Source organism: Pogoniulus pusillus, chromosome 6, assembly GCF_015220805.1.
Source record: "Pogoniulus pusillus isolate bPogPus1 chromosome 6, bPogPus1.pri, whole genome shotgun sequence".
Lineage (NCBI taxonomy): Eukaryota > Metazoa > Chordata > Aves > Piciformes > Lybiidae > Pogoniulus > Pogoniulus pusillus.
This window is the reverse complement of record NC_087269.1, coordinates 20,850,145-20,876,272: the sequence shown is the minus strand read 5'-3', so window position 1 is coordinate 20,876,272 and position 26,128 is coordinate 20,850,145. Positions and strand designations below refer to the sequence as shown.

General features: G+C 41.3%; 1 protein-coding gene across 5 annotated transcripts in view; it reads right to left on the bottom strand.

Moving 5' to 3' along the window:
- Nucleotides 1–394: 394 nt before the first annotated feature.
- Nucleotides 395–26,128, bottom strand: part of MARCHF8 (membrane associated ring-CH-type finger 8) — a 96,485-nt gene continuing 70,751 nt past the window's right edge. For 4 of the 5 annotated variants that reach the window (XM_064144797.1, XM_064144798.1, XM_064144799.1 and 1 more), the window contains 6 exons: nucleotides 23,287–23,337; nucleotides 12,447–12,526; nucleotides 11,304–12,149; nucleotides 9,187–9,367; nucleotides 5,374–5,521; nucleotides 395–1,767 (listed from right to left, as the gene is read on the bottom strand). In XM_064144797.1, the coding sequence (XP_064000867.1) occupies nucleotides 1,463–1,767; nucleotides 5,374–5,521; nucleotides 9,187–9,367; nucleotides 11,304–12,149; nucleotides 12,447–12,526; nucleotides 23,287–23,337 (1,611 nt within the window). In that variant the 3' untranslated portion in view covers nucleotides 395–1,462. The remainder of the gene's footprint in view (nucleotides 1,768–5,373; nucleotides 5,522–9,186; nucleotides 9,368–11,303; nucleotides 12,150–12,446; nucleotides 12,527–23,286; nucleotides 23,338–26,128) is intronic. The other variant, XM_064144801.1, reaches the window with a different exon arrangement.

The window sequence follows — 26,128 nt, the reverse complement described above, 5'->3', positions numbered from 1 at the left end:
CCTCATGTGCTGACTTTTTGTGGGCATTTGGTTTTGCTCCAGTCACACTGAGACTTTGGTTAGATGATGGCTCAAAGTGGTTCAGTGAGACAGATTGGTCAAGCAAATTAACAGCAGACACCTCAGGCTTTAGGCAACTCTGTCTAAAGCCCTGCAAACATTTTAAAGCTGTGCCTCTCTTTTCATTAAAGCTGACTTATTGAAAAGCCAGTCTCAAGTCCAAAAGCACAGTTGAAACTATTCTCTTGACCATGTAATGCATTGCATCAGGGCTGAAACCAGGCAGGCATTTTCAAACTCATTGAATTAATCCAATATTTACTTTATAGACTTTGATCTTAGCATCTCCCCTGACAATGTCAATTTTTTGGGTAATTCACACGTGACACAGAACTAAGAAGGAAAACCAATTTCAGCTGTATTGAGTAAGTATCTTTCATCCATAACAGCTCACATTTTTGCCAGTAGAGGAACAAACTCTTTGCCAATGGTTTGGGATTAAAGTTACATCAGGTATATGTGTGCAGGTCTACTGATGGATGGTCTGACCTGTTGGGGGAAAAAAAGAAAAAGTAAAAAGGCAAAACCCAACCCCCAAAACAGAGCACTGAAGCCATTATGCATTGAAAACTAACACTCCACACATTCACTACTCCCCATACACATGTCACAAGTACAATATCCTTTCCAAAAAATTGCTCCTCAGAAGAAGCCTGAAGAGGGAGACGTATTTAGTGTTATGTTTAGTAAGATAATGTGGGTATGCATTGGAAATCATAGGTTGGAATCTTTTGTTTGTTTTGCTCTGTTGTAAGGCAAGAGGTTTATGTTCCAGAAGAACAAATAGGGTCAAGAATGAAGAAATGTTTTGAAAATAACACATTCTTTCAAGTTTCACTCTCATTTGACATACATATTACAAAATAAAGATTTTAAAAAGTGCTATATGCTTTGTAAGTCTTATCACAATATGTAAAGCAAAATATTACACCTGCTGCCTAAGACAAAATGTTAGTGGCAGTGTTAGCGGCAGATTAGACTCTAGCTCTTCCGTTTTCCTCCCTGTCAGGGACACATCCTCCTTCATCGTGCTTAAAAAGACCAAACAAATAAACAAACTCCACTCTGTCCACATTCCAGAATCATTTAGAGTCATCTTCGAAGTTGATGACAGTTCGCTAGTGGCCAGCTTGATAGCAAAGCCAAGTCCCATTCTACTCAGTATCCTGTGGCTTCACAGCTGGTATGAGAGACAAAAAGTCGAGAGGTATGTAACCACGATGACCTTGACAGATATGTCAAAGAGATTAAAAAACATTCCAACCAAAAAAATCCCAAATGTAAAAAAATTCATCCATCAGCACTCAGCTGTTAGCCAGTTTAAAAAAGGTAGAGCAGTCTGCAGTAAACAATGACGTTTTAAATCTTCAAGGACATACAGAAACACCCCTCCCACCCAGCATTAGACGTGAAGGATTTCCGCAGCACAGTCTTCTGGCTCTGTGTAATGAGAAGAGTTTGTGTCTGAATGGTGAACTCCAAGCATTTCTTTACTTTCCAAGTTTGGCTCCATTAGTGCAGGTTTTTCAAATATACTCTTTTTGCTAGTCTCCGGACAGTTCTGTACATATATTACTCGGTTATAAGCTTTAAGTCTCTTCCACAGCTGTACGTACACTTTGCATTGCACATACATGAACAGAAGTCCTCCAGTGAAACCAATAGCCACAACCACCAGCTTAGTCCAAAATGGCCACTCTAGAATCCCTAGAAAAAAGAAAATGAAAAAAGGAAAGAAAAAGAACTTGGTCAGTATTGGCTGAACTATGCTGGATGCCTCCAAAACATTCTGTAAAGAAACTGTCACAAAGTTTGGGCCAAGCAAAACCATTGTTATTTTCCCTTTTTCTTTTTTTTCCTCCTTTTCCTTCCTTCCACCCCTGATTCAAGTCGAACACATGCAGACTTCTACATCACATTTATTCTCACTCACTAGAGAAAAAAACCAAACAACTGATGCTCTGTGTCTGAGCAAGGCAGCAGCCAGTAACACGACTTGGCACTTTTGCATCTGCTTTAAAATAAAAATGGGATCAGATTATGAAAGAGATTCTATAGCATGGTTTCCTCTTCATAGCTGGAGGCTCAACTCAGCAACCCAAGAAGTCAAAAGACCCTTTGTGATCACTGAGTATATGGAGTCATAGTCTTTATACACAAAATGGAACAATTGTCTCCATCTAGCTCTGTGTGTTTGTTATGCAGACCAGGCAATGTTATCTGCATCAGACCCAGTAACTTGTAGTTGAACTAGAGCATCTTCTGATGCAAAATTGCAGGTGCTGGAGATGCTGAAGCATTCTGGCAACCTTACCCTCTATCATTAAAAATGACCACCATCAATTTCCTGAATTTGTTTAGCTTGCACTTTAAGACAGTGGATCTTGTTACATCTCTATCAACTACTTTAAATGAGAGGTTATTCATTTTATATACCTCCTGCTTACATAGGTCCTGCATCGACCTGGCCTCTCTCCTTTTTAAAGATAAGTGGCATTACAAGAAGGATATGAAATCATGCCAAATTATCCACCACCAAGTTTCTCAGAGAATAAATCCCATTGCCTTCCCACTCTTTAAAGTTTTTACCAAGGTACAGGCCAACGTTCTTTTCTTCTGGAAATGTGCAGCAGCGAGAGAGGAATGAAAATATTTCAGTTCCAAAATACAAAGGGAACTGCAGGATGACTACTGATGAAATCCCACCCATGCCTAATATGTGAGTCTGATTCACAGTTGAGCTATCTGACACCATCTACTACATTGCTGGTTAAAATAAGCTGGAGATGACAAACCTTTGAAAACACATGGTTTTAATCACTAAAATTCTACACTAAAGGGCTAACAGTTTTCACTGTATATGGAAGAGATGGAGTTGGATGGAACAGAAACAAAAAGACTTCAATGTAGCTTCCTGAAGTCACCAAAAAAAAAAACCAAAACACCAAAACCAAACTACAGCCCAAACAAGAAATTACAACAAATCTCTCTGAAGTATGATTTTGTGGACTCATAGGTTTATTGATGCCAAGTCAACGCCCCAGATGATGTACTTCAGTGTGGTGGAGGGGCAGCAGCCCCAAAACTGAGGCTTCTCTATGCCTCTACATGCCTGGACATGTTTTTCTGCCAGGGATCTATGGCAGTAAACAGGTTGTGTAACACACACACCCCCAGTCCGTGTACCCCTGGGGTCTGCCCAGGTAATCCCCTATTGGGAGGGTCCAGGCAAACAGCTACTGCCTATTAAGGTAAGGTTTGGCTTACTGCCAGCCTGATTGGTTACTTTAGATGGCCAAATGAGCCACGAATCTCGGCTCAGAGTCTATAAAGAGGGGTGCATAGCAGCACCACGTGTTCAGACTGTTCAGAGCATCCAGACTCAGAGGACCAAGCTCAGCTCTATGATCCACATAGCAGCACAGACCTGTTTGCATGGCCTAGACACAGGATCAGGCCTTACTCTCTTGCATACTTATGAGGCTCAGACGTCTCGCATTGACCTCAAGGCGCAGTTAAGCTGTCTGCAAGCCCTTTGAGAAGCAGAGCGCCTGCACGCCTGCATTTCATACATATATGGGGAGCTGAGAGCCCCCTGCTTAAGCCTATAGAGCAGCCGTGCATACTGGCTTGCTGCCTTGCATTTATCTACGGAGCTCAAGTCTCCCTGCAGCCCGGCAGACACTGCTTATTGGCCGTCTTGTAAGCCTGGAAAATTCTAGGCCCAGCAGACCCCTTTCCAAATAGTCTGCAAACCTGCAAACACAGCCTGCTAGCTGTGAGAAGCTACATGGACAAATCCTTCTCCTGCACCTGGAAATCCTGCCAGCTGATCATCCCTGGACACGCACAGCATCCAGAAGCAGCAGCACCAAGGCAGAGACCACTTCACTCCAGGAGAGAAGGTCAGAGAATCCTGTTTACCCCAGAGACTGGGAACACCTTATCAATTCCCCTGCAAGCCGGGACAGATTTCAGCTTCACCAAGACCCGAATACTGGGCACATGCTGTGACACAATCCCGGGAGGGTGATTAATGATTAATACCTAAGAGCAACACATTTAGGCAAGCTTTGATTCCTTTGTAATATAAGTTACCTCTGTCTTAAGAGCACACACAGTTTCAGCCCTTGCTGGGCAAACAGTATAGTTGTTAAGAGGCATTAAGCCTAAGGGAATCTTTCTCTCTGTCTATAGTTGTTGATAATTTGATATTTCCATTTAATAATCAAATCCCTGTAAAGATATCCCAAGCTGTTTTCATAACTTTGCAAACGAACCTGATTTCATAGTGGTTGGGGGTGGTACAAATTTGTAAATATTAATTCTAATAAATAATTTTATAAAAAATTAATACCACCTCAAATTGATTTCTCACCTCCCCCTAACAGGGGAGGAATAGAGAAATCCCCTCCACAACATTCAGCCACCAGCAAAACAGTTGGTTTGCAACATTCTGTAAGCAAGGATGGTTTCCCTTCTAGTGGCTCCTAGGCCTGGTGGATACCTTACTGATTCTATCCTCTGCTTCAGTGACAGCTCAGCTGCCTGAGAGAGAGTTCTGCAAATTCACACCCCACCATACCCAAGTGAACATATTTCAGTTTGGTAAGTTCAGAGCTGGTAGGCTAAAGAAAACCTACTACTCCAGAACATAAGACATCTCTGCAGTGGTTGGGAAGGCACTACACGAATTCCAGTACACCTCAGATCAGCTGTGTGAGTTGGACTCCTAAGAATCAGTCTGAATTTCTTCTGCTTCAGGCATAACCTTTCATAAAAACGTTTGCAGCCTAACATAGCTGTCACAGGAAACCTGTACTAACCCACTTCACAGATGACAGAACAGAAAGAAAACCCTGCTGATTTACCTCAAAGATTTGGATTTAGGTTCCTCTTACTACTTCTCCTTTTAGAAACTCCTCTGGTTTTTCCCAGTTAAAAGGTAGTCATGGCAGCGAATGAATGCTTACTTTCTTATCTGCTCAGTCAGTGTTCCAATTCAAAGCTAAATTAGCTAAGGCAATGCAATTTTGTGCCTGGCTACAGCAGATTAGCTCTCATATCTGCACATTTCACAAGTGCAAACTAAACTGACTTGAAATAGCCTTCCAAAGCACACACAAATGAATTTACACTGACTTAAATTAAAAAATTTTAGAACTGCTTTTAAACCAGCCTAACATCTGGCTAAAGCTGACCAGTCTGAGTACAAACATAACCAACCTGCACACTCACGCTCCGTATCCTCTCTCTACTCAGACTAAATAACTATTCCAAGAGAGTAAGTAGGAAGGTAAGCAAGTAACATACCAGTAGCCTGTCCCTGTTTAATCTCCTCAGCGGTCCTGTCTATCAGGACATAGAGCGACCACACAACGCAGGTGATGGCAATGATATGGAATGTTACAGAGCACATGATCTTCCTCCTCTCGCTGGCTGTCATCTGCAGCTTCTCCCACTGGCGAGAAACCCAGAAGCAGAGCAAGAGATTAGGTGTTTACTGTAGTTACTGGAGAGTGTAAATAGAGAATATTGATAAGAACAAAACCCAGACAGCAGACCAGTTTCCTCCTAATACAGATTTTGAAATTCAGAGAGCATTACTGCTCTGACCACAGCATGTGTGCAACAGCTGGTAGCTTGGCCTGCTGGTGCCAGAGGTCAGATTCCATCCAGAGCCTTGGCACAAGTCATTGTACCTTGCTTACCCACACAGGGGTAACTCCAGCAAAGAGGGTTTCTAAAACAAGGCCTTGAGTGGCACAAGGTTGCTCCTACATGTTCCTCACTCAACAGTGGGTACTTACAGTCACAAAGCAGCATCATAAGTGCTCTAGCTCAAGAAACCATTCAATGAGACACTGTAATAAAAATGGTACCTGATCCAACTGACCACTGTGTGTAAGCCATCTCATGATGAGCTCTCCTAGAGTGCCTTAGTGAACAGTCAAGGCTGTTTAGCTCTCAGCTCAAGGTTATTTAGTTCTCACCTTCTACCTCTAGAGTTTCATTCAATCTTCACATCTATTTAACACTACTTACAGTAATAACATCCATATTTTATTTTCAGTGGTTCAAGTGCATTTAAATAAACGTGCCCTAAGAAGACACAGTAGGGTAAGATGACAGCTACTCTAAGTGAGAGGAGGCAGCAAAATGAAATCCCCAGGCCTGCATCTATCAGTAATGTTCATATAACCCAAATAGAAACCGCAAAGTCACGTTGCTGTAATTTAGGAAAGACAAAGAAATTAGACAGTTATTGCAGATGTTTCTACTGGGCAAGGAATTGGTCAGAAATAGCCCCTCCTTTTTTTTTTTTACCTAACAGACACAAAAACTTTTCTTTTTTTTTGCTATGTCCCTTATGTTATGATTAATTTTTTTTTTGGATGTCAGCACATCTGCTTGGAGCAGAGTGAAGATGGGATTTTCTCCCACTTTTACAAAATATATGCTGAGGCATATAGGCTTCTCATACTTCTTTCTAGAGAGGTGTACTTAGAATCATAGAATACTTGATTTCTCCTTGAATAATTTGTAGGAAAAGAGGGCTCTGAAAAGGAGGAAGAATGTGGGAGAGTGAGGATCACCTGACTTGTATGTCTGAGATCACCCATTACATTGAATTATTTTTTTCCACTGCTGTAAATAAAAAAATGGGTGAACCATAAAACAGAGACTCTGTGATTCTATATTTTGACAACAAATAATGTCTTTGGCAGGTCCAAGAAACATCTTCACTTCTGCAGGCATCTAAACCTCATCATATCATAAGAACTGAAGTCATCCAATAGTGACATATGGACTCATGTCATGCTGGAAAACTATATTCTTTTCTATCTTCTTATCAAAAGACTGGAGAAAACATTCCATTGGGGTGTTGCATTTTAAACAGAAAATTTCTTTTGCATCTAAACAACGAGGCTTACTTATGACAGAAAGCACAAACCAGTTAATTTTGCCAAAAGTGAGGACTTATGTTTTGAATAATTGACATTTCTCTTTTCTGTCCCATAGCTTGAGGTCCTCTGTCAAACAGTATCTACTGTGTACTGCTGGCTTGACAGCTACCAGATCCACTGACTCCACCTCACCTCTTCAAGATACATGATTGTAGAGTAAAAAGCAGATATTGTGTACAATATGCACTAGCCCAGAAAGAAAACTAGAATCTGCATGTCCCTGCTGCATTATTCTGATGATGCAGCATATGGTATTTACCAGTTATTGTTAAAACCAAAAAACTCAGCAGAAAATGTAATGTCTTCTCATTTTTTTTTCATTGAAATTTTAAACTGGAGCATCCTTCTCTTGTCTCTCCTCAGCTTCACTGGAACCATGACTGTTTCTCATCTTCTTCCCTTAGTAACTTAGTGTGCAAACAGCCCAACACTCAGCCACAATTTAAAGATGCCAGGGAGGTTTGATTCTATTTCTGCCCTACTGACAAGCAGGAGCCCTATTATTTGTCCCATCATGTTCATAATCACCAATTTCAGACAATTTTCTCCTGACTGACAGGATACCATAAAGACTGAGTTGAAGATAGAGGCAGCTTATCTTCTAGTTGCAGCTGAACCTCTGAAAAGACTCTTTAGATATATTTAAGAGGTAAATTCCTTTCTCTCTTTCTGTTTATGGCTCTGCCCCTACCTTCTCTTTCCTACAGATGATCTGCTTAGATGTAACTGATGATGCTGAGTGACTCACTTCTGAAGGAGGTCCACAAGTTTTTCATACAAATATTTAGAAAACCTTTTCCTCCCACTGCAGGTAAATAAAGTACAGAAAAAACAGCATCTAACTGCCAACTACAGCAATTCTTTTTAGCTGGAATTCTCTGGAGTAATTTCTTTAATGTCCTATAGCTGGGCCATGTAAAGTATTGTTTGTACAGGTAACAGAGCCTATCATGGCCAATACTGCAGCTCAGAGGTGCTATGCTTTGTGCCAAGGGGCTACTAGGGAAAAATCTGCAGTTTCTAGAAGGCAATGATTCATCACAATCAAAAGCAGAGGTCATCCTACCAACCAAAATAAGAGGTGTTTGAAACCTGCTCTATTTTCTGCTAGGAGTCACTGTTCTGAAATGGACAAGTTCTCATAAACAACTTTTGGACGGCTACAGTCCAGATTTCCTAGTTTATAAGATTTAGAACCATCATAATTGATTTTAATGTTTCTCATTTATTCTAGTTCCACACTGAGGTTACTGTTATTAACCTCTTCCACTTTGATAGATGTGGCAAGATTTATCTGTGCTAAGAATATCAATGACTTCATCTCAAAATCTAAGTGATAAGAACAAATTGAAACCAGAAGTCCAGAGGACATAGAAGAACAAAAAGGAGAGAAGTGTAAAACTGGCCTTAGAAAACAAGTGGCTTTTAAGCAGTAAAACTTTAATTCAAGGAATTTGTGAGATGCATTTTTATATAAAGCAAAAATACAGGTTCTACTAACCTGAAGTGCTAAAGCCTAGTCATTCATCTAAGAATGAATAAAAATGTAAACAGATTTATTAGTGAACCTTCTGCTGTAATATTTTTCACTAAAATAGGTTTGCCTCTTTGTAAAGAAAAAAAGGGCAAGCTACAAATTTTAACCAAACTGCATTCAGAAATGATGATTTTAAGTAAGCTCAAACTGATATCCTCACACCTTCAAGAGAACTTAAAAGTCATATGGATCTCCGAGCTGCAAACTAAAGCAGACCACAGTAATAAAAACCTCCATAGCTCCATTATTAAAAAAGGGGATAACTGCAAAAAAATTATCTTTACACATCAGCTCTAAAATGTAACAGTGAAAAAAATAAATCAGGTTGCTGCTTGCACATATATGTATGTGTTTGTGCAGGTACATACGTTCACACATACAGAATTGCTGCTCTACAACAGTTAACTCAGAGCTGGATTCCACTGATGTTGATTTTGTCATGCTGAGTGCCAATTTAAATCCTTTTGCACCTGTATAGAACTGACCAGGATTACTAAGGAGCTACAAAAACGTTACCAATATGTGAGGGCTGCTGAGGGCTCATGGGCAAGGGTAGTATCTTTTCAGAGTGGATCTGTGTTTGAAAAAGCATTCCCTTGGGGAAGTGGATCTTGTGCCTACCTTTCGCAGAGGCTTCAGTTTTGTCTCCATGATGAACTCATACTTGCACAGTTCACAGCATCGTGTATCTGAGCTCTTGATCCACTGCTGCAGGCAGGCTTGGTGCACAAAATGAAGACTTCCTGTGCAGTGACAGGGGGTAATCAAAGGGCTCTCATCGTCTCCTTCACAGTGACATATCCTGAATCAGAAGCAAAGCTGCTCATTAGGAGAAGAGGAAGAAGAAAGGATGTGGAATAGACATGTTATATTTGTGATCACACACGATTGTCCACTGAGGATCTTTAGACATACATATCAAAGGAATGCATCTCATAAAGGAGCTAGAACAACTCCATTGTTGCACAAGCACATACACAGGCACAAAATAATTGAGCGCAGACACTGCTAACTGGACAGCTGCTTTCTAACAGGTGAGGCGAGCACACAGAGCCTGACAGAAATGCAGTATCCAAAAAAAACCAAAAACAAACAAAGAAAGGTAAGAATAACAACACTCCACCTAGGACAGTAGCACTTAACTTAAAATAGCATTTTAATGGATCAGACAGCACTTCCCAAGACAAAATGTGCACAGAGAGGTACAGCTACTCATGGATTATGATCTGAAACAGAAGGCAGAACAAAATTCCCCAAACCAGAATTCCTACCCCAGTATCATCCAGAGTTAATTTAGGCAGCCTGGATTTAGCACAAGTGATTATTTCTAGTGCCAACTGCTGAGAGACAGAGTCACACTGCAAAGCTACAGCACCATATCCCCCCAAGTTACACCTACTCTAAACAGACTACTGGTTTGGCTCTCCAACTCTTACTTTGCAAGAGCTGGTAAGAAAGACTGCAAAATTCCCCATTTCTCTCACAGCCTAACTGTGCAAACAGCAAGGACACCTGATATAGTGTTACTACCAGGTGCTGGTGTTTGATTTCTAGATTCAGTTTATACACCCCTCGGGTTGCATCAAACATTGCTAAGTCTTTCTAACCACGTGGAAGAGGTCATGAATTGAAAGGGGGATGGTAAGAAACTCAGGGAATTAATTTAAGTTACTAAGCATACCAACATCCTGGCATGCTGCCATCCCTGTCTGTTACTGAAATCTCTTATTGATGTGTAGCATCTTGTCTCTTGCAACCTTGCTGATAGCTGGCAAGTGGAAATGAAGGAGTGGGTGGATTGCAACAGCATCTTGTTGATGACAAGCCAGTATGGAACTAGATTTTGCCAGTAATGAGGGGGGAAATCAAATAATACTGGCAAGTACTAACAAAGCCAGCTTAAGAAAGTGCTGGCTGAGAGGAAAAAGTTTAGGATAGTAAAATGCTAGATAGAGGGATGAGACATTTGCTCCTGGACTTCATGGCTCCTGCTCCTCAGCCACATTTTGGAGCGGGGTGGGGGGCAGATCTGCAAACAGGTCACTGAGAAGACAAGCCTGAGCTGGCTGATCCTACCACCTGTGCAGGTCATCAATTCTCTGTAACTTGAACAAGGACATCTGTAATTTTTTGGAACTCATGTTATGGATATTACACAGGCCTACCACTAACACCCGGTGCTCTGATTCTCCTTTCAACTAAGGCACTCAGCCCTTTATAAGTAGAAGAGTGCAGTGGGATTCACAATGTGAGAAAAAGATGAAAAAAGAATCTAAAAAATACTAAAAACCTGTAGCTTTATTGACTTGATCTTAGAAGCAATTTTCAAACAATCCGTTTTTCTTCTGACTCTCCACCCCCTAATCAAACCAGCAGTGATTGTCTGGACACACTGTTCATTAAAAGCTAAGACATGTTCAGCTTGGCCTTTAATATGGGTAGCTGATTCTCTCATGATATTCCCAGTCTGGGCACTGATAAGAGAAAAAGACCATCTCAGAACCCCAAACTTGAAACCAATTGCAAGAGAATTTATTTGACTCCAAACAAAATTCTTTTGTTTAGTAGCCCTGTTAAGTGCATCAGAGGGGTGCAGGTCAGCAGAGAGAAGGTTGCATGCTTCAAATTGCACATATTAAAGCAAGATGATAGGGTGAAAGAAAAGACAGAAAACAGCACAAAGGCAGGGGAAAGCAGAATGGTCACCACCGCACATGGGAGGGCTTTGGTAAACCAACCTGCAGGTATCCCCCGATGCGGAAACAGGGGAGAGAGGGGGGAATTTTTCTGAGAGGGGGGAAGGACAGTCAAGGTCACTGTCCTTCTCAACTGAACAGAGCGGTGCCCGCTGCTCTTTTGTTTTGAATTTCACTGAGGTGTTGTCCTCAAAGACGTCATCATCTCCCATATCATCAGAGCAGAAGTCTGTGCTTTCTACCAGCACGCTGGAGGATTTCTCAGCTTGGAAGTGACTGGAATAGCTCTCCAGTTCATGGAACTTATGCAGGCTGCTGGTGCTGGAGGTGTGGGAGAAGGAAAAAAGATAACGCAACAGTTTTTTGCTTCTTGAGGTGTCATGGTCCACTTTGTCTTCCAGCAAGGGGATATGTACAGCACTGTGGTTCTCTGCTCCTCCCAATGCATTCGAGTAGTTGGAAAGGGAAGGGATATAGGAGTGCTTAGAACTGCTAAAAGAAAGAGGCCTGAGATTCAGCGGTTTCCTCTCTTTAAGATGAAATTTGTTAATCCTTAAACACTGCTCTTGAGTCGGGGTCAATTTGCCTTCTGAGCGTGTCCGCTCCACATAGTCAAAGCACTCACTGGTGCTCTGCGCCTTCTGGTCCACGTCATTGAGGGACTTGGAGAATTTCAGAGTGCGGGTGGGCTTTACATTCTTAGCAGACCTGAGTGCCTGGCCCCGATCTTGCCCACGGGAGTTTCTCTTTGCTGCATGTAACGTATCTTGACAGATTACTGTCACAGTGACCCCTTGTGTCAGAGGGCTCTGGCAGTGAGGTTTTTTCAAGACAACAGCAGACTGCACTGGACTGTGATGACAACACTCAGAAAACACTGCACTGGAACTGCATGCAGAACAGTGGAATAAAAGCACAGAAAGTAAAAAACAATTACAAAAGAGAACATGTATAATTAAAAGTGAAGAAATGAGAATTACAGCTAGTCTAGGAATGGCAAACACAGTGGGGCCAGTCAGTGAGATTCAACGAAGCAGTGTTAGATAGCAATTGAGTCAGACGGGATGCTTCATAGAGGAACCCCACATTGCTTACTTCCCCGTACATCTGCTTGCTCAGTTTTGTTTTTTCTTAATTTGCACCTGACATGCACCTCACCACAGCCATGCAAACACCACACTTTACCTGCAGATGTCCTGGTTGGATGGTGTAACAGAAGTCCGAGAAAAGCTATGAGGGGCAGAGACAGAGGTTGGACTTCCAGCCTGCAGCAAAATTAAACAGAAGCGAGCCACAAGTCAAAAGAGCTTGGTAAGCACAGTGATCACCTTCAGGGTTAAACAGCGCACATCGAGTCAGACACCACGCTACATGACGCACTCAAGCGCTACTTGTGATAAAGTAGCCTTACCATCAAATACTAGAAAGGGAGGTCAACCAATTTTGTCCTTGGAAAAATAGTAATCAGAACAGAAACATTTTCACCCAAGGTTAAATGCAGCTATCTCTGGAGTGGAACCTGCCAGCTGCCAGACACTACACAGAACAATAGCTCAGGAAATGAGTAATGCCACAGTAATTAGAATAATTCGATGGAGGTGTGTGTATAGACTAGTCAGAATGTAGCTATTACATCCTAGCTAATCCTTCCACTTATAATTCTGACAAGAGATTAGAGGCTTGGTTTTGATGTTTGCCTTTCCTCTCTCTGTCTCCCCACCCCCCACCCCTGGCACAAACCAGAGCCATCAGTAATTCAGTAACTTAAACACTACTTAGGAACTTATTTTCCATACTAGCATATGCACATGAGCACCATCTGCCAAAAGAAACCATTCCCTGAAGAATTCTTTGTACTTTGTGAGGCTTTTCATCTTTCTCCTTCTCCAACAAAGTCTTCCACCTACTTGGAGAAGAGGTATGGCAGCAGTCACATCAAGACCAACATGAGCACAGTCAGAAACAAATTAAGAGAAGAATTTGGCATAGCCAACTCAAAACAATAAAGCTAAGCTCTTGGCATATTTAACACTTAATAGACAAGCCTATAAAATAAATATGGTAAGAATGAGCATTGCATCAGAGTTAGGGATCCATGGGCTATTACTACAGGCCTCTTCTGCCACTATATTCTGTTGGTCACTAACAGAATCATTATTCTCAACTCTTCCTAGAGAAGACCTGAACTGCTAACTCTATAATAGAGAATCTTTAAAACTGGTTCTTCCGTGTTCTACAGCTGCTGGTTATGCTGTGCCACCCACTCACTGCTCCACAACACTGCTTTAATTTCAAAACTCAAAGCTTACAGATGTTTTTATCTGCAAAGCAAAGCCTGAAACCTAGGAAAGAGCAATGCAATCAATGTAACGACAGAACTGTCCATGCCACACCAGGCTGTACGAAAAACAGCACAGCCAGCACAGACCCGGCCCAGTAAAGTGCACAAAGTCAGACTAGGAGAGACCTCAGGTGGTTAAAGGTATATTGCCACAAAAGAATGCTGTGCCCAGCTTGAGACACCAGAGCTATCTCAGTGATTACTGCTTTCATGATCTCTGGTCACGGTGCAACACACAGACACACACACACACATATGCACCCACCTCTGTCTCATGACTCTTCAGTTTATGCACAATTTATTAAAAGCCCCCATGGTATATTTAAATGAGGCTACTGCAGGCTTTTACTGTCTCATAGCAAAAGAAGACTCTTTGTCACACAATGTACTCCTTTTTCCCTGTGAGAGAAGATGAGTATACCAGGATACACGTGCTGCTTTCAAAATACAAATACAACCATTATTTTCTATCTTACAGGACTCATCATTTAATATTTTGTTTCTCTAGCCAACAGTGCTACAGAGAGCAATGCATCTGGCCTGACATTGGGATGTCTCAGGTGCACTGAGCCTGAAAAAAAAGGTATCCATTTACTGCTGGGTCTGCAAGAGTAGAGGGCATGACTCAAACACACACACACACCTCTTGATGCATAACTCTAACTCATTTTCCATCCTACCCAGCCAGCTACATGTACAGAGTCAAAACAAAGAGAAAAACCTTGGGCCAGAAAGCAAACTGAACTGCTATGAATGTGACAAAACAAACTAAAATGTAAAGACCAATTACTGGTTTTATCCTAAAAATGACGGTTCTTTAAATCTTACACCACCTGCACATGCTAGTGATAGAGGATGCTGATCATACAGTGAGGTAAATATTAATATTGCTTTAATATTTGCTATTTGATGCTTAGCTTCTCCTCAGGTACACTTCTGACTTGAAATTTTACCTTCTCAAAACCACTTGTCCAGTAATTACTCTTTAAAAAAAGACTGTCAAGTTAAACACCTGGCACACTATAATCTGCTGCTAGAATTATGCAAATGAAAAACAATAAGACAAATAATTATTAAATAATAATAACAAGCCCAACAACAATAGCAGCAATAACAACCATACCAATAACATAATTTTATATATATATATATATATATATATATATATATATATATATATATATTTACCAGTCTTTTCACAACAAAATATTGAACCAGTAAAACAGTATGTTGCACTCTGCCATGGAAAGAGAGGCATATCTTGTTGGAACTGAAGTCACAAATCATAAATAAATATGCCTCAGGTTTTATGTTATGAGCAAATCACAGAGGGTAACCTGCTTAGAATGCATCTAACCTCTTCACTCCTTCACTTTATCACTGAAGCTTTGCAAGAAAAGACAGTGGTATATGCAGTATGACAGTCTTACAGCAGGCGACTAGACAATGATCCAAAATTTCCCTTCCAAAGCCATATTACTGGTGTCTTGATGCAACTGCCTGGCACCTAAACTGTGTCAAAGTCTCACCACTTGGGAAATCAAATGGCTAGATAAACCAAGAAATGGTGGAATTTCATTTGCATTTGAAGTTTACTATTCTGTTTGAGGATGTCAGCACTGTTTAGGACAGTTTGCAAAATCCCACATCTGAGGTATATTTATTTTTGTGCTTTAAAACAAAAGGTTCTCTGCTCCATCTTCACACATAATGCAAATGCAGCCAAAATATGAGTAGATGTTAACACACCTGGAAAGGCACCAGAAAAACAGAACATGGAAAAACTTACACCTCATCCTTGGTTTAAGCTACAGTAAGCTGTTGCTACCATCAAAATCCACGATTCAATAAGCCTCCGGTCCTTCAGTCTGCCCTACTTTTCCTCATGAAATTATTTACATGTGTGTAAAATCTGCAATCAGATTAGGATAATGAGGTGAGGTAAAATTAACCACTTCTTTTACTGAGTTTTTTTAATGCAAGTCACTTCAGCTGCTGGAACAACATCACAACTCACTGATATGAGAAGAGCGTAGTAAAATGCAAGCTGCTGCCAAAAGCCCAAGAGGCAACTTCTGCCAGCATTAGAAATTGAGCTGCATGCAGCTGATACTGGTCAGTCCACACAGCTCATCTGGGTTTACTGACTCAGATACAGAGGCTATCAGGCAGTGGGGTGCCACAGAAAAGATGACACACTGGCAGTCTTGGGCCAGAACAGAGCAGAGAAAAGGCAACGTGGTGGGTGAATGTAACAGAGAGGTAGATCCAACCAGCTTGGAGCTCTCATGCTGCTCAGCTCTGAAGAGGCTGGGAAAACAAGCAATCAAAGCCTTCACCACTCCATAGCTTATGGCACACACACCCTCCTTGATGCCCTGGCAGCAACCTTGAAAGTAGCAACATTTTTGGTTGAACTAGCTACCTATGATGGTGGCAACAATAGTAGGTTTTAAAGGACTTTTTGTCATTGGAGGTTTCTGCATACTTATTACATGATGGGTATGCATCCCTTGATGGTGCGAGTTTGACCTTTTTAAACCCCAAATTGCTTGCTGAATCTCCATGGACCTTCATGCCCTTTGCATGGAGGAATATCAGGAATATCACTGTGTGCTCTGTACAGACCAAATGGTTGCTAAAATAGATCAGGTCTAAAAGTCAATAGTTAGTTAATTGTGTGTATTGACATTCCTATCTAATGTAATTCAGGGTGGGTCACAGCATAGCCTTCTGCACTGGGGGTTAGATAATCATAGTGCCTTGGAGAGCAGCAATTCTTGGAAGCCTACAGTTCTCTGGAGGGTAGACATTAGGAAAGCAACTACACCTGCTGTCAAAAAGAAATATGCTAAAAGATATTTCAAGTGCAACTAGACCACCACAGCAGTTTTGTCTACCTCCACTTGACATAGGAAAAACAGGAGCATAGCAGCAGTCTTCATTGAGCCAGCTCCAACTACTCCAGACCCACTGGGGGTTAAAGAAACAGAGCTCATCACAGTGGGTGCTGGATAAATGGAGACATCCTCCACCACTGCCCCAGAGTTGTCTTGCCCTAAGTACACCCAGTGGTCAAGGCCCACTACTTTTAACACCCACCACTAGACCACGCCATCAATCCCTTGCACTGTGATGCTTTTTCAGCACTGAGATCACAGTGCTCCAATGGGTGACTGAGAGCTTTGCTTGAATCAGATTTATTTCTCCTGGTAATGACTCATCACAACAATGAATGTGGCAGAAGGGAAAGGAAGAATCAGAGCGCCCTGTGTTTTGGAAGAGCTCATTGCCAAAGAGCCATTTTATCTCTCTTACACAGATCACATTTAAATGTGTATTAAGATGGCAAGTCTGCTGCTGGACAGGGACATGGCAGGTATTTATCTTGCATGGTACATCTCCAGAGGCAGTGAAGCCCCAGGCTCTGCTCCCCACCTTAGTCTACATCACTGAATCCAAGACAAACCATTTCACACCTATTCCTTTGCCATGATCTAGCTATAGACAGTGATCTAGGGAAGAAAACGACAGCAATGGAGACCCTGTGAAAAAAAGCACTAAATGCCATTGCAAGGTGCTCCATAGCTAATATGGCTAGTCTTGAGATGGCAAAGGACATCTATGAAGACATCCAGAGAATCTGACTTTGCTTGTGCCACACTTGCCCCATTCATCTCCCTTGTTTTGACAGGCACAGCCCCAGCCCTGTCTTGTCCAAAGTGGCAAAAATTTGGTTCTGCCTGCTGTGCTGAGAAGTCCTGACCCTGGGCTGAGGGCAGGCGGAGAGATCTCAATCAAATCTAAGGGACAGATCCATCACTTTCATTGAGCCAGTGCAGAACAAATGTAATTGCTTGGGTTCAGTTACCACAGAATCACAGAATGGTTCAGGCTGGAAGGGACCTCCAAAGGTCACTTAGTTCAGCCCCTTTCCAGTCAGCAGGGACATCCTCAACTAGATCAGGTTGCCCAGATGCCCACTGAGCCTCACAATGAATATCTCCAGGGATGGGTCCTCAGGTACTTCCCCAGGCAACCTGTTCCAGTGTTCCACCACCCTCATAGTAAAGAACTTGTTCCTAACATGCAATCTAAATCTGTTCTTCTCTAGTTTGAAACCACTGCCCCTTGTCCTACTACCACAGGCCTTTGTGAACAGTCTCTCTCCATCCTTCATGTAGTCTGCCTTCAGGTACTGAAAGGCTGCTATTAGGTCTCCCCAGAGCCTCCTCTTCTCCAAGGTGAACATCCCCAGCTCCCTCAGCCTGTCCTTGAGGTGCTCCAATCACTTGATCATTTTTGTGGCACTCCTCTGGACCTGCTCCATCAGGTCCATGTCCTTCCTATATTGAGGGCTTCAGACCTGGACACAGTACTCCAGCTGAAGTCTCACCAGAGCAGAGTAAAGTGGTAGAATCAGCCCTCTGGGTCTGCTGGCAGCACATCTTTTGAAGCAGCCCAGGATGTGATTTGTTATCCAGTGGGAAGCAATACATTTGTGCTTTTAATATTTCAGCAAGTGCTGTATCCCATGTACACATTGGCTAATGCCTCTTGCTAAAGTGCACTGCAGCTGTTAAGTTTCCAAAGCTCATCTGTGGAACAGATGTGGCTATTTCAGTGCATACAAGCCAAAGGAGGCCTCCAGCTGAACTAGAACACCCATGTAGCAGTGCAGAGAGACCAACCAGCCATGCCAAGTGTTCTAACCTGACACCTGAGCCAGTCAGAATAGCCCACCTACAAACAGACTGGATGCTGTGAAGGGCAGGTAAACCATGCTGACAGGAAGGTTTTGAAATCTTTTCCTACATACTAACATGATAATATTCTCTCTACAGGACTTGTGCCATTTTTACTTCCAGTGTACAATAAAATCAAGTGTCTTTAGCTGGGATGAGATGCATTATTACAACAGAGAGTAGTTTAAAATACTGGGGAAAAAAAAGAAGATGTGGGGAAGAGGCATCTAAAATATTCAGGGTGATCAACACCACCATATTATTTGGGTAACAGTTTGACAAGAACCAGCAATCATCTGCTGAAGAACTTTGCTCCATACTTCATGACTATAATTAAAATGATGTCTAGGAAACTAGGGGTGAAGCTGAAGTCAGCTTCCTCTCCTTCTTCCTAAAGAAAACTAAAGGAAGATTGTGGCAGAACTTTCTCTAGAGAAGCCAGAGCTGAAGGCACTAGAGAAAGAAAGCTATCTGTCCTTTCAAAATCTCCCCAAGTGTAATTCAACCTGTCTGTAGCACAGGATTAATGTTAACTAAATCTAGTAACAACTGCACAGGTTCTGCAGGGAGATTAAAAAAAAAAAAAAAAAAAAAAAAGGCTTTTGACTTTAAAATCTTCCTCAAAATACCTTGAATGAGCCGAGGGAACAAAAGAGGAAAGGAAATTCCTGCAGATTCTTCCTTCACAGAGTGCCCTCAGACCCTTACGAAGTAAGAAGCCATCCCTAGGAGAGGGGATTTACCACAGCACGGGGAGACACTGTCACACTCCTTACAAACATGACTGTGCCAGCATGAGGTTACTTTTGTGGGAGGGGAAAAGCTCATACCTTAACCTTTACACTATGAATTTTTCCCTGTCGTTTCCTCTCTGCTCAGTAGGACTACTTAATTTTTTAAAGCGCCTTCCCTTTCCTCCCCCCAGGCTCACGTACCTGAACAGAACACCTTTGAGCATTTCCTTTCAGTAAGCCGTGGTCATCTGACAGACTACAGGACAGCTAAGCTCTGTGACTGAAAAACCTGGACTGCTTTTCTATGGGCAAATGCTCACTGAATCCAGCAAAGCTTCAGGCAACAGTGGACGTGTGTATTCATATGCTTTTCTAAATCTGTTCCAAGCTGATGAATAGCCTAAATGGGTTTTAAATTTCATAGCAAGCTTAGGCTACTACTTTGTGCCTGCACTGGCTGACATTCAGCCCAATCATAATTTAATGCTTTGCAGTGTGTTTCTGCTCAAAAGATAAAACTGTACACGCCTTCAAAAAAGACAAAACATTTACATTTTTTAGGGCTGCACTTCTGATTTCTTTTCTGCGATCCCAGTATTAGCATTTTCAAGGTCCACCCTTGGACCCAAGGGCCATGAAAATAGAACCATGGAGTGCTTCCCCACTACACTAAAATCAGCCTTTCAGAGCAACCAGGTGTCAGGAACAGTACACAGATATCCTGAAGATATTTCTGTACATCACATCATCAGTTTCAGGATATAGCAAACATTTTAAAGCTAAACAACAGCACTAATTTGAGGATAACTGTTACCAGGTCAGTGCTGTTAGTGACCTAGCTTAGTCTGCTGGTAAGCACAATTCCTTTATCTAAGAGCAGAGGGCATGAATTACCACTCCTGTGAAAAATTCCTTTTTTAACTGTTCTTAGTAACTATCTGCATTTGTTTAGTGTCAATTTTGAAGCTTCTATCAAGCTTTATTATTTGTCTGTATGGCTTGTATGACAAAAGCACTTACTAGTGAACAGTGGTTTCTTGGCAAAAATACTGGCTTAGGGTAAACAGTTGAGATGTGCCTGTATATCCCTGTGCCCACTGGGGGAGCTTCAATTGGCATCACTGTGCTTGAACAGGGTGAGTTGGGAACTGAGCCATGCCCAAGTCCCATGACTAAATCGATTCAACCTGCTTTCAACACATTTTGAAAAAAAAAAAAAATCAAAACACACAAAAATTATTACAGAATGCAAATGTTTCACATGGAGTAGATGGAAAATACGTGTTTGAAATATGGACACTTAAAAAAAAAAAGAAGAAAAATAAAAAGGAAATCAAAGAAGGGCCTGGAAGAATGCCACATCCTCCAGCATGCAACAGACTGCACAAAACCTAATGGCACCACATGATGATTCTCCTACACCTTACTCCCTATTCCTTTTTCTGCTGCTTTTGGCTTCCATCCGTAGCCAAGTATTCAGGTGATTGTGTTTTCCTGGCCTGGCCACATGTACTACAATCTCTTTCGGTTCTTTTAGCATCTGTCTCCTGGACAACTGCCTTTTTGCCCCTTTCTCTCAAGGGATGGCTCCATCTGGCCCCAACACTTGGGGTCTGGAGTGGTCATACTACCACTAGCATGCCAATCTCATTTTCAGTGGCACCATCTGTCTGCATCCTTCCTTGATCACTTTTAGCCCTACGGTGTTGCATTCCCTGTTCACAAGGACTGACACAACATCCTCTCTTGGCTAGAGGCTTAGTTCTGACTCAAACCTTCCCACTCATATTGCACAGTGCAAGTGAAAGCAGTGGCAAGATACACAGCAATAATCACAGCGAGTTCACAATGACATACCAGCACCAGAAAGGCTTTGAATCAAGTGTCAGTGCCAAGCATTTGCAGCAGATTTGCTACATTATTATGCTGTAAACTACATTTGGGCAGAAAAAATAACAGCTGAAACTTGCAGGAAACATGACAATTATTTCTGGAAGTATGCACACACATCAACATATATGGGAATGCAGTACCTAATTGATTAAATGCAGTTTTGATTAAGTAGCTTCTCTTAAAATGATGTGGTATCAGTGAGCTCTGTGAATTTCAGAAAGGGCTATAGAGGCAGGTGAGCATTTTCATACTTTTTCATTTCCATGTATTCAATCCTCCTTGGTGGCCAGGTTGTTACGCTATTCTAAACAAAAAGAAAAGGCACTTTCTGATTAATCCTCTGAACTAGTGAAAACTTTTCTGTGTACTTAAGCTTCCATGCAGCACCCCTCTACTACAATCTTTCCTGTTTGTCCTACAAATTGCTTGCAACAGCTAAACCACCTGTGGATTGCAAAAGAAACTGCTTCAACTTAGCACTGAACATCTTGGATGTGCAAGTCAGTGTTAAGGAAAGTCAGGGGCTGATTCCACAGATGGGACTTCTATCTCTTTCCCTTGTTAGAAGCTCTCTGAGAAGTGGAGTAGGTGCATGGGATGGATTATACACGTAGGTGACAGAGGAATAGCAAGAACATCAGTACTTCTGGGAAGCTCACACTGTAACCAAAAAGTCTTCCTCACTGAACTAGCAAAGCTCTTGCTCCCACGGAGACCTTCAGCTTTTGCAACACACAACAATCGTGTTGAATGTTTCAGTGTTTCAATATGAATGCAAATACTGATGTCTCACTTGTAAGCACTCTCAAGGAAAGCCTGTCCAGAACACAAGGTTCTTTCCACTCCACTGCCACACTACCAGTTCTCAAAGAACTAAGAATGAAGTGTGCAGCTTTCTATGGGTACCAAACTGCTGTCGCCAAAAGGCTTGTTGTGCTGAATTTTAGACACTTCAGAAAAAGTCCAATGACACTTAATGACAAAAAATACTATTTCTGCTTAACAATACCCAAAAATTCCATTAAGGATACCCCCCCCCAAAAAAAAAAAAAAAAAAAAAAAAAACCAAACAAAAAAACAAACCAGAGATAGAAATAACAGGCACACTCTCATTTCAGAAGAGCATAGATGAGAAATTATACTCTCATGGTATTTATTTCAAACCCCTTTCTATGAATGCATATTTTCTGATGCCAAACACAAACTACAATGCTGCATCACTCCATGACAACATCACCTTCAGCTTGTTCAATAGCTGTGCACTGGATAGTTGCCCTGATCATTATTTAAGACACCCAGTAATCTTGTCTTTCTGCTCCAAAGTGAAAGTTGTCCATGCCCACATAAATAGTAAATTAAGTGCAGCCACTGTTTCCCCTGCTGGAGACAGGCGTGAATAGCTTCCTATATACTGAAGTACCCAGAATAGAAAAAGGGGACTTTTGAGATTGTCACAGCCATAATGACTCAGTCTCTCATTAAAAGTCACTATTACCAGAAACATCAACTATGGCAACAAACAGCTGGGGATTATGCATCCCATGAAGAATACTAGTCTACTAGCACAGCCTTGCTTGCATGAAGGCTTAAGCAATCCTATTTGTGCAATCAAAAATTGTCAGGCTTCCAGCTAATTAAAAATCTTATTTATAATGCAGAAGGAGGAGTAGGGTAAGTATTGTAATAGCTTTTTCTTAATAACATAGCAAAGCAATTGTGTTTCTGACATGTCCAATGGCTACACTGAAGTGTGACTAGAATGAGTTGAAGATTACCTTATAAGATCAGAGCCTGTAATAGCAAAACACCTAAAAATACTTACATAGTGATTGCCTGAAAACATTGCATTTCATGGCACTAAGAATAATTAAGTACTGAAGTGACAACAGAATTATTAACCTCATATCCAATACACATAACAGGATACATGGCTATAGACATCTTATAGAGAGCATTGCATCAGATATCTTAAGGGATAAAACAACATATTTGACTGACGTTTTTGGACTGTTTTTTTCCCCCCAAGGTAAGATCTCAGGCACCTGTCATCTATCTTGTTCATACTAAGCTAAGGAGGCTAACAGAGTGAAAGAGAAAACCTACTGTAGCTTCTACTTCATTTGACCTGTAAAGAGAGTTTGTGAAACAACAGACAGAGACTTCTAATGTTTCAGGAGTAACTATCATGACAGTCTGGCATACAAAGCATTTTTTGTCAGTCACATTGTCATGTATATCACTCCAGTTTTGAAATTAAAGAAATTCCAGTATCCCCAAGTTTATCAAAGACTAAGTTATATGAAGGAACATACCTTTGAGATATTACTGGAACGGCTCACAGAATGCCCCAAGGCCTTCTCATTCTGAAAGAGGAAGAACAGGATCATTGCAGTAACAAACTGCAGTTATGAAGATATTTTAAAACTGGTGCTTTAAAATGGAATGGACAAAGTCTTACAGCTGTGATGTTGCTTCCATTGACTTCAGCCTGATCTATGATAATCACTAAATTGCTTTAACAAAATATTACCTTGCAGAAAATCACATAGCCAAGAGCAGCACCAGCTGAGAAATACTAGAACAATAATTTTTTTCCCCTCTATGAACACTGTAAAGCCCTTTTCTCAGACGGCATCTATTCTTCATCTACTTCCAAAGGCAAACATCCAATCACTAAAAATGAAAGCTCTTGCTTAAAGAAAAATAAAAGCATTACAGTGATCTCTGGAAATAACTGTGGATAACCACATGCATATCATTCCAGGAGGCAAGCAGTATTGCCGAGGAGCTTCCTATTTAACATAGAACTCAGAATTAAGCTGAAAATATCATGCAAGATGGAAATGCAGAAGCTGCAATTTTCAAAACTGACATCAGTGGCAACTGCATCTGTTACTCATTCTTTAGTATGCAGACCCTGGTAAGTATGACAATCTTCCCTCCTACCAAAAACAGCTGTAGGTTTTACCAATATACTTAATCTTTTACAAGTTCACGGTTTCTGAACATCAGTTTACCCTGAGTGTAACTAGACATGATTGCTCCACTGGGAAGAGTCTAAAAATTGCTCTGCAAAAACTCTTCCAAATAAAACCCAGCAATACTTTTTTTTCCTAAACAAACATTACCAACACAGCAAGTCACAACATTTGGTTACAGATCAGTACCTATGTTCTTCCAAGTATAATGAAGTTGAGATACAAATTTGTTTGTGGCTTAAACCCTTTGAAAAAATGGTGAATTTTCCACTTTTTTCCTGTGGACTCCATGTCAGAAAAGAACTTCTAGATTTGCATATTTTCATCTGGGATTTTCAGAAGCAAACTCCTTCAGCTTTATTCCTGAAGTGACAGCACTCTCTTCCAGTTCCCATTGGTACTGATGAATCAGACAAGCTTAAGATCAGAAGCTCTGCATAAAAGCCCCCTCCCAAAATAGTTAACTGCTTCTACTCCTAGATCAGCTTGGATATAGCACAATTATTTCAAACCTCCTACCTGTGGTTTGTTACAATTCAAGTGACCTTCAATGACTACAGCCCACCCCCAGCTGACTGGACACCCAGAGGCTACACCTATACTCCAAGACCCCTGCACTCCCAGACACCTGTTCCTAATGCACATCCCCATAGCAACTTCAAAAGCTTTATGTTGAGATAAAGCAAAGCAAAAACCTTTAGCATGTGCTTACGAAAGCAGGCTGTGCCTTTCTTACAATAGTGGTTGTCTCCAAACATGGTCCCGGGCACTGCTTCAGTTAACAGATATAAATTGCACTTAAAAAGCTGAGGAAGCAAATGCAAAGGATTTCAGAACACTGCATCTAGCAGTCTGAACATAAACCCCATCAGTATTGACTAATGGCCAAACTAAAACTCAGCAAGGATCAGTTTATGGTAAACTACCATGGAATTAAATGACAGATTTGCATGCTGGAAGGCTGAGTTTGACTTTTAAAGATGAATATGAGCTTTTGTTACACATATAACAGTATTCCTGGAACAAAGGCAAACCCATAAAGACCCCTAAAAATACGGAAATGATCTTTATGTGAAGATTAACATCAGGTGGGACTACTGCCAGAACCAATACAGCTAAGAATTGATTCCAACCGTAAAAGAAGGACCCAGCTGATTTCACCAAAGGCAGTGTAACTATAGCAACAGAAAAGGAAAAAAAGTTCATTGAAGCTATAGAAGGCAGCAGGAGGGAAAAAAGGTATAAGAGACATCTTCTCAAGCTATGACAAAGAGACCAACAAAAGCTAGCAAGCAGAAAAGCTTGGGGCATTGTATGTCTGTGAGGTGTTGGGTTTGCAGGCTCTGCTTGGCCTTCTAGGGATGGATGACTGATAAACAATGCAAGTCTAATGTGGAACAAGGGAAACTGATAGTAAAGAGAGGGATCCAAGGCCAAGAAGTCTGCTTGAAGCAACACAGCTACACAGAGATGATAGTCTCAAATCCATCTCTAGATGCCAAAGACTTCTGGGTGAAATTCCTAAAGACAAAACTGAACAGAGTGCAGGTTTTTTTCATGTCAACCCTCTCCAAATACTGCTGCCTAGCTGAAAAAGATGCCTGCATGAAAGCATGATTGAACTTAGACAGACAACTGTGTTGAAAAGGATGTGCTAAAATTCAGCAAGCATGAACAGGCAGGAGGACAAGACTTATATTTGCACAACACTGCAAAAGGTGCAGAGCAAATGTTCTATTAGCTATGCCATGGAAGCTAGCTTTTCTGCCTCTGCTCCCAGAAATTATTCTATCTGGTGAGTGCCAGAAGGCTCTAAGAGACAGATGATCAAATTATCTTTATTGATCTGTTGTTGGAAACATACCTATCAGAGATTTCAGTCAGCAGATGACTGCAAACTGTTTTGTTATGGAAAAAGCCATCACTTTTAAACAAAAAAACAGTCTTTGAAAATTAAGAGTTAGAGAGTGCATGCACACACATTCAAGTATTGGTGATATTTCTGAAGGGCTCCTAGCCAGGTAAATGCTCTTTCACATCTCAGGTCCTTTACCACATCAAACTTACATCCAAAAACTAACAGGAAATTCACTACAGTCTTAGCCCAGGTTGACCAAAATCTGTACTCTAAAGAGCTACCTACACTAACAAGGAAGAGAAGCACCAACTCAGCCAT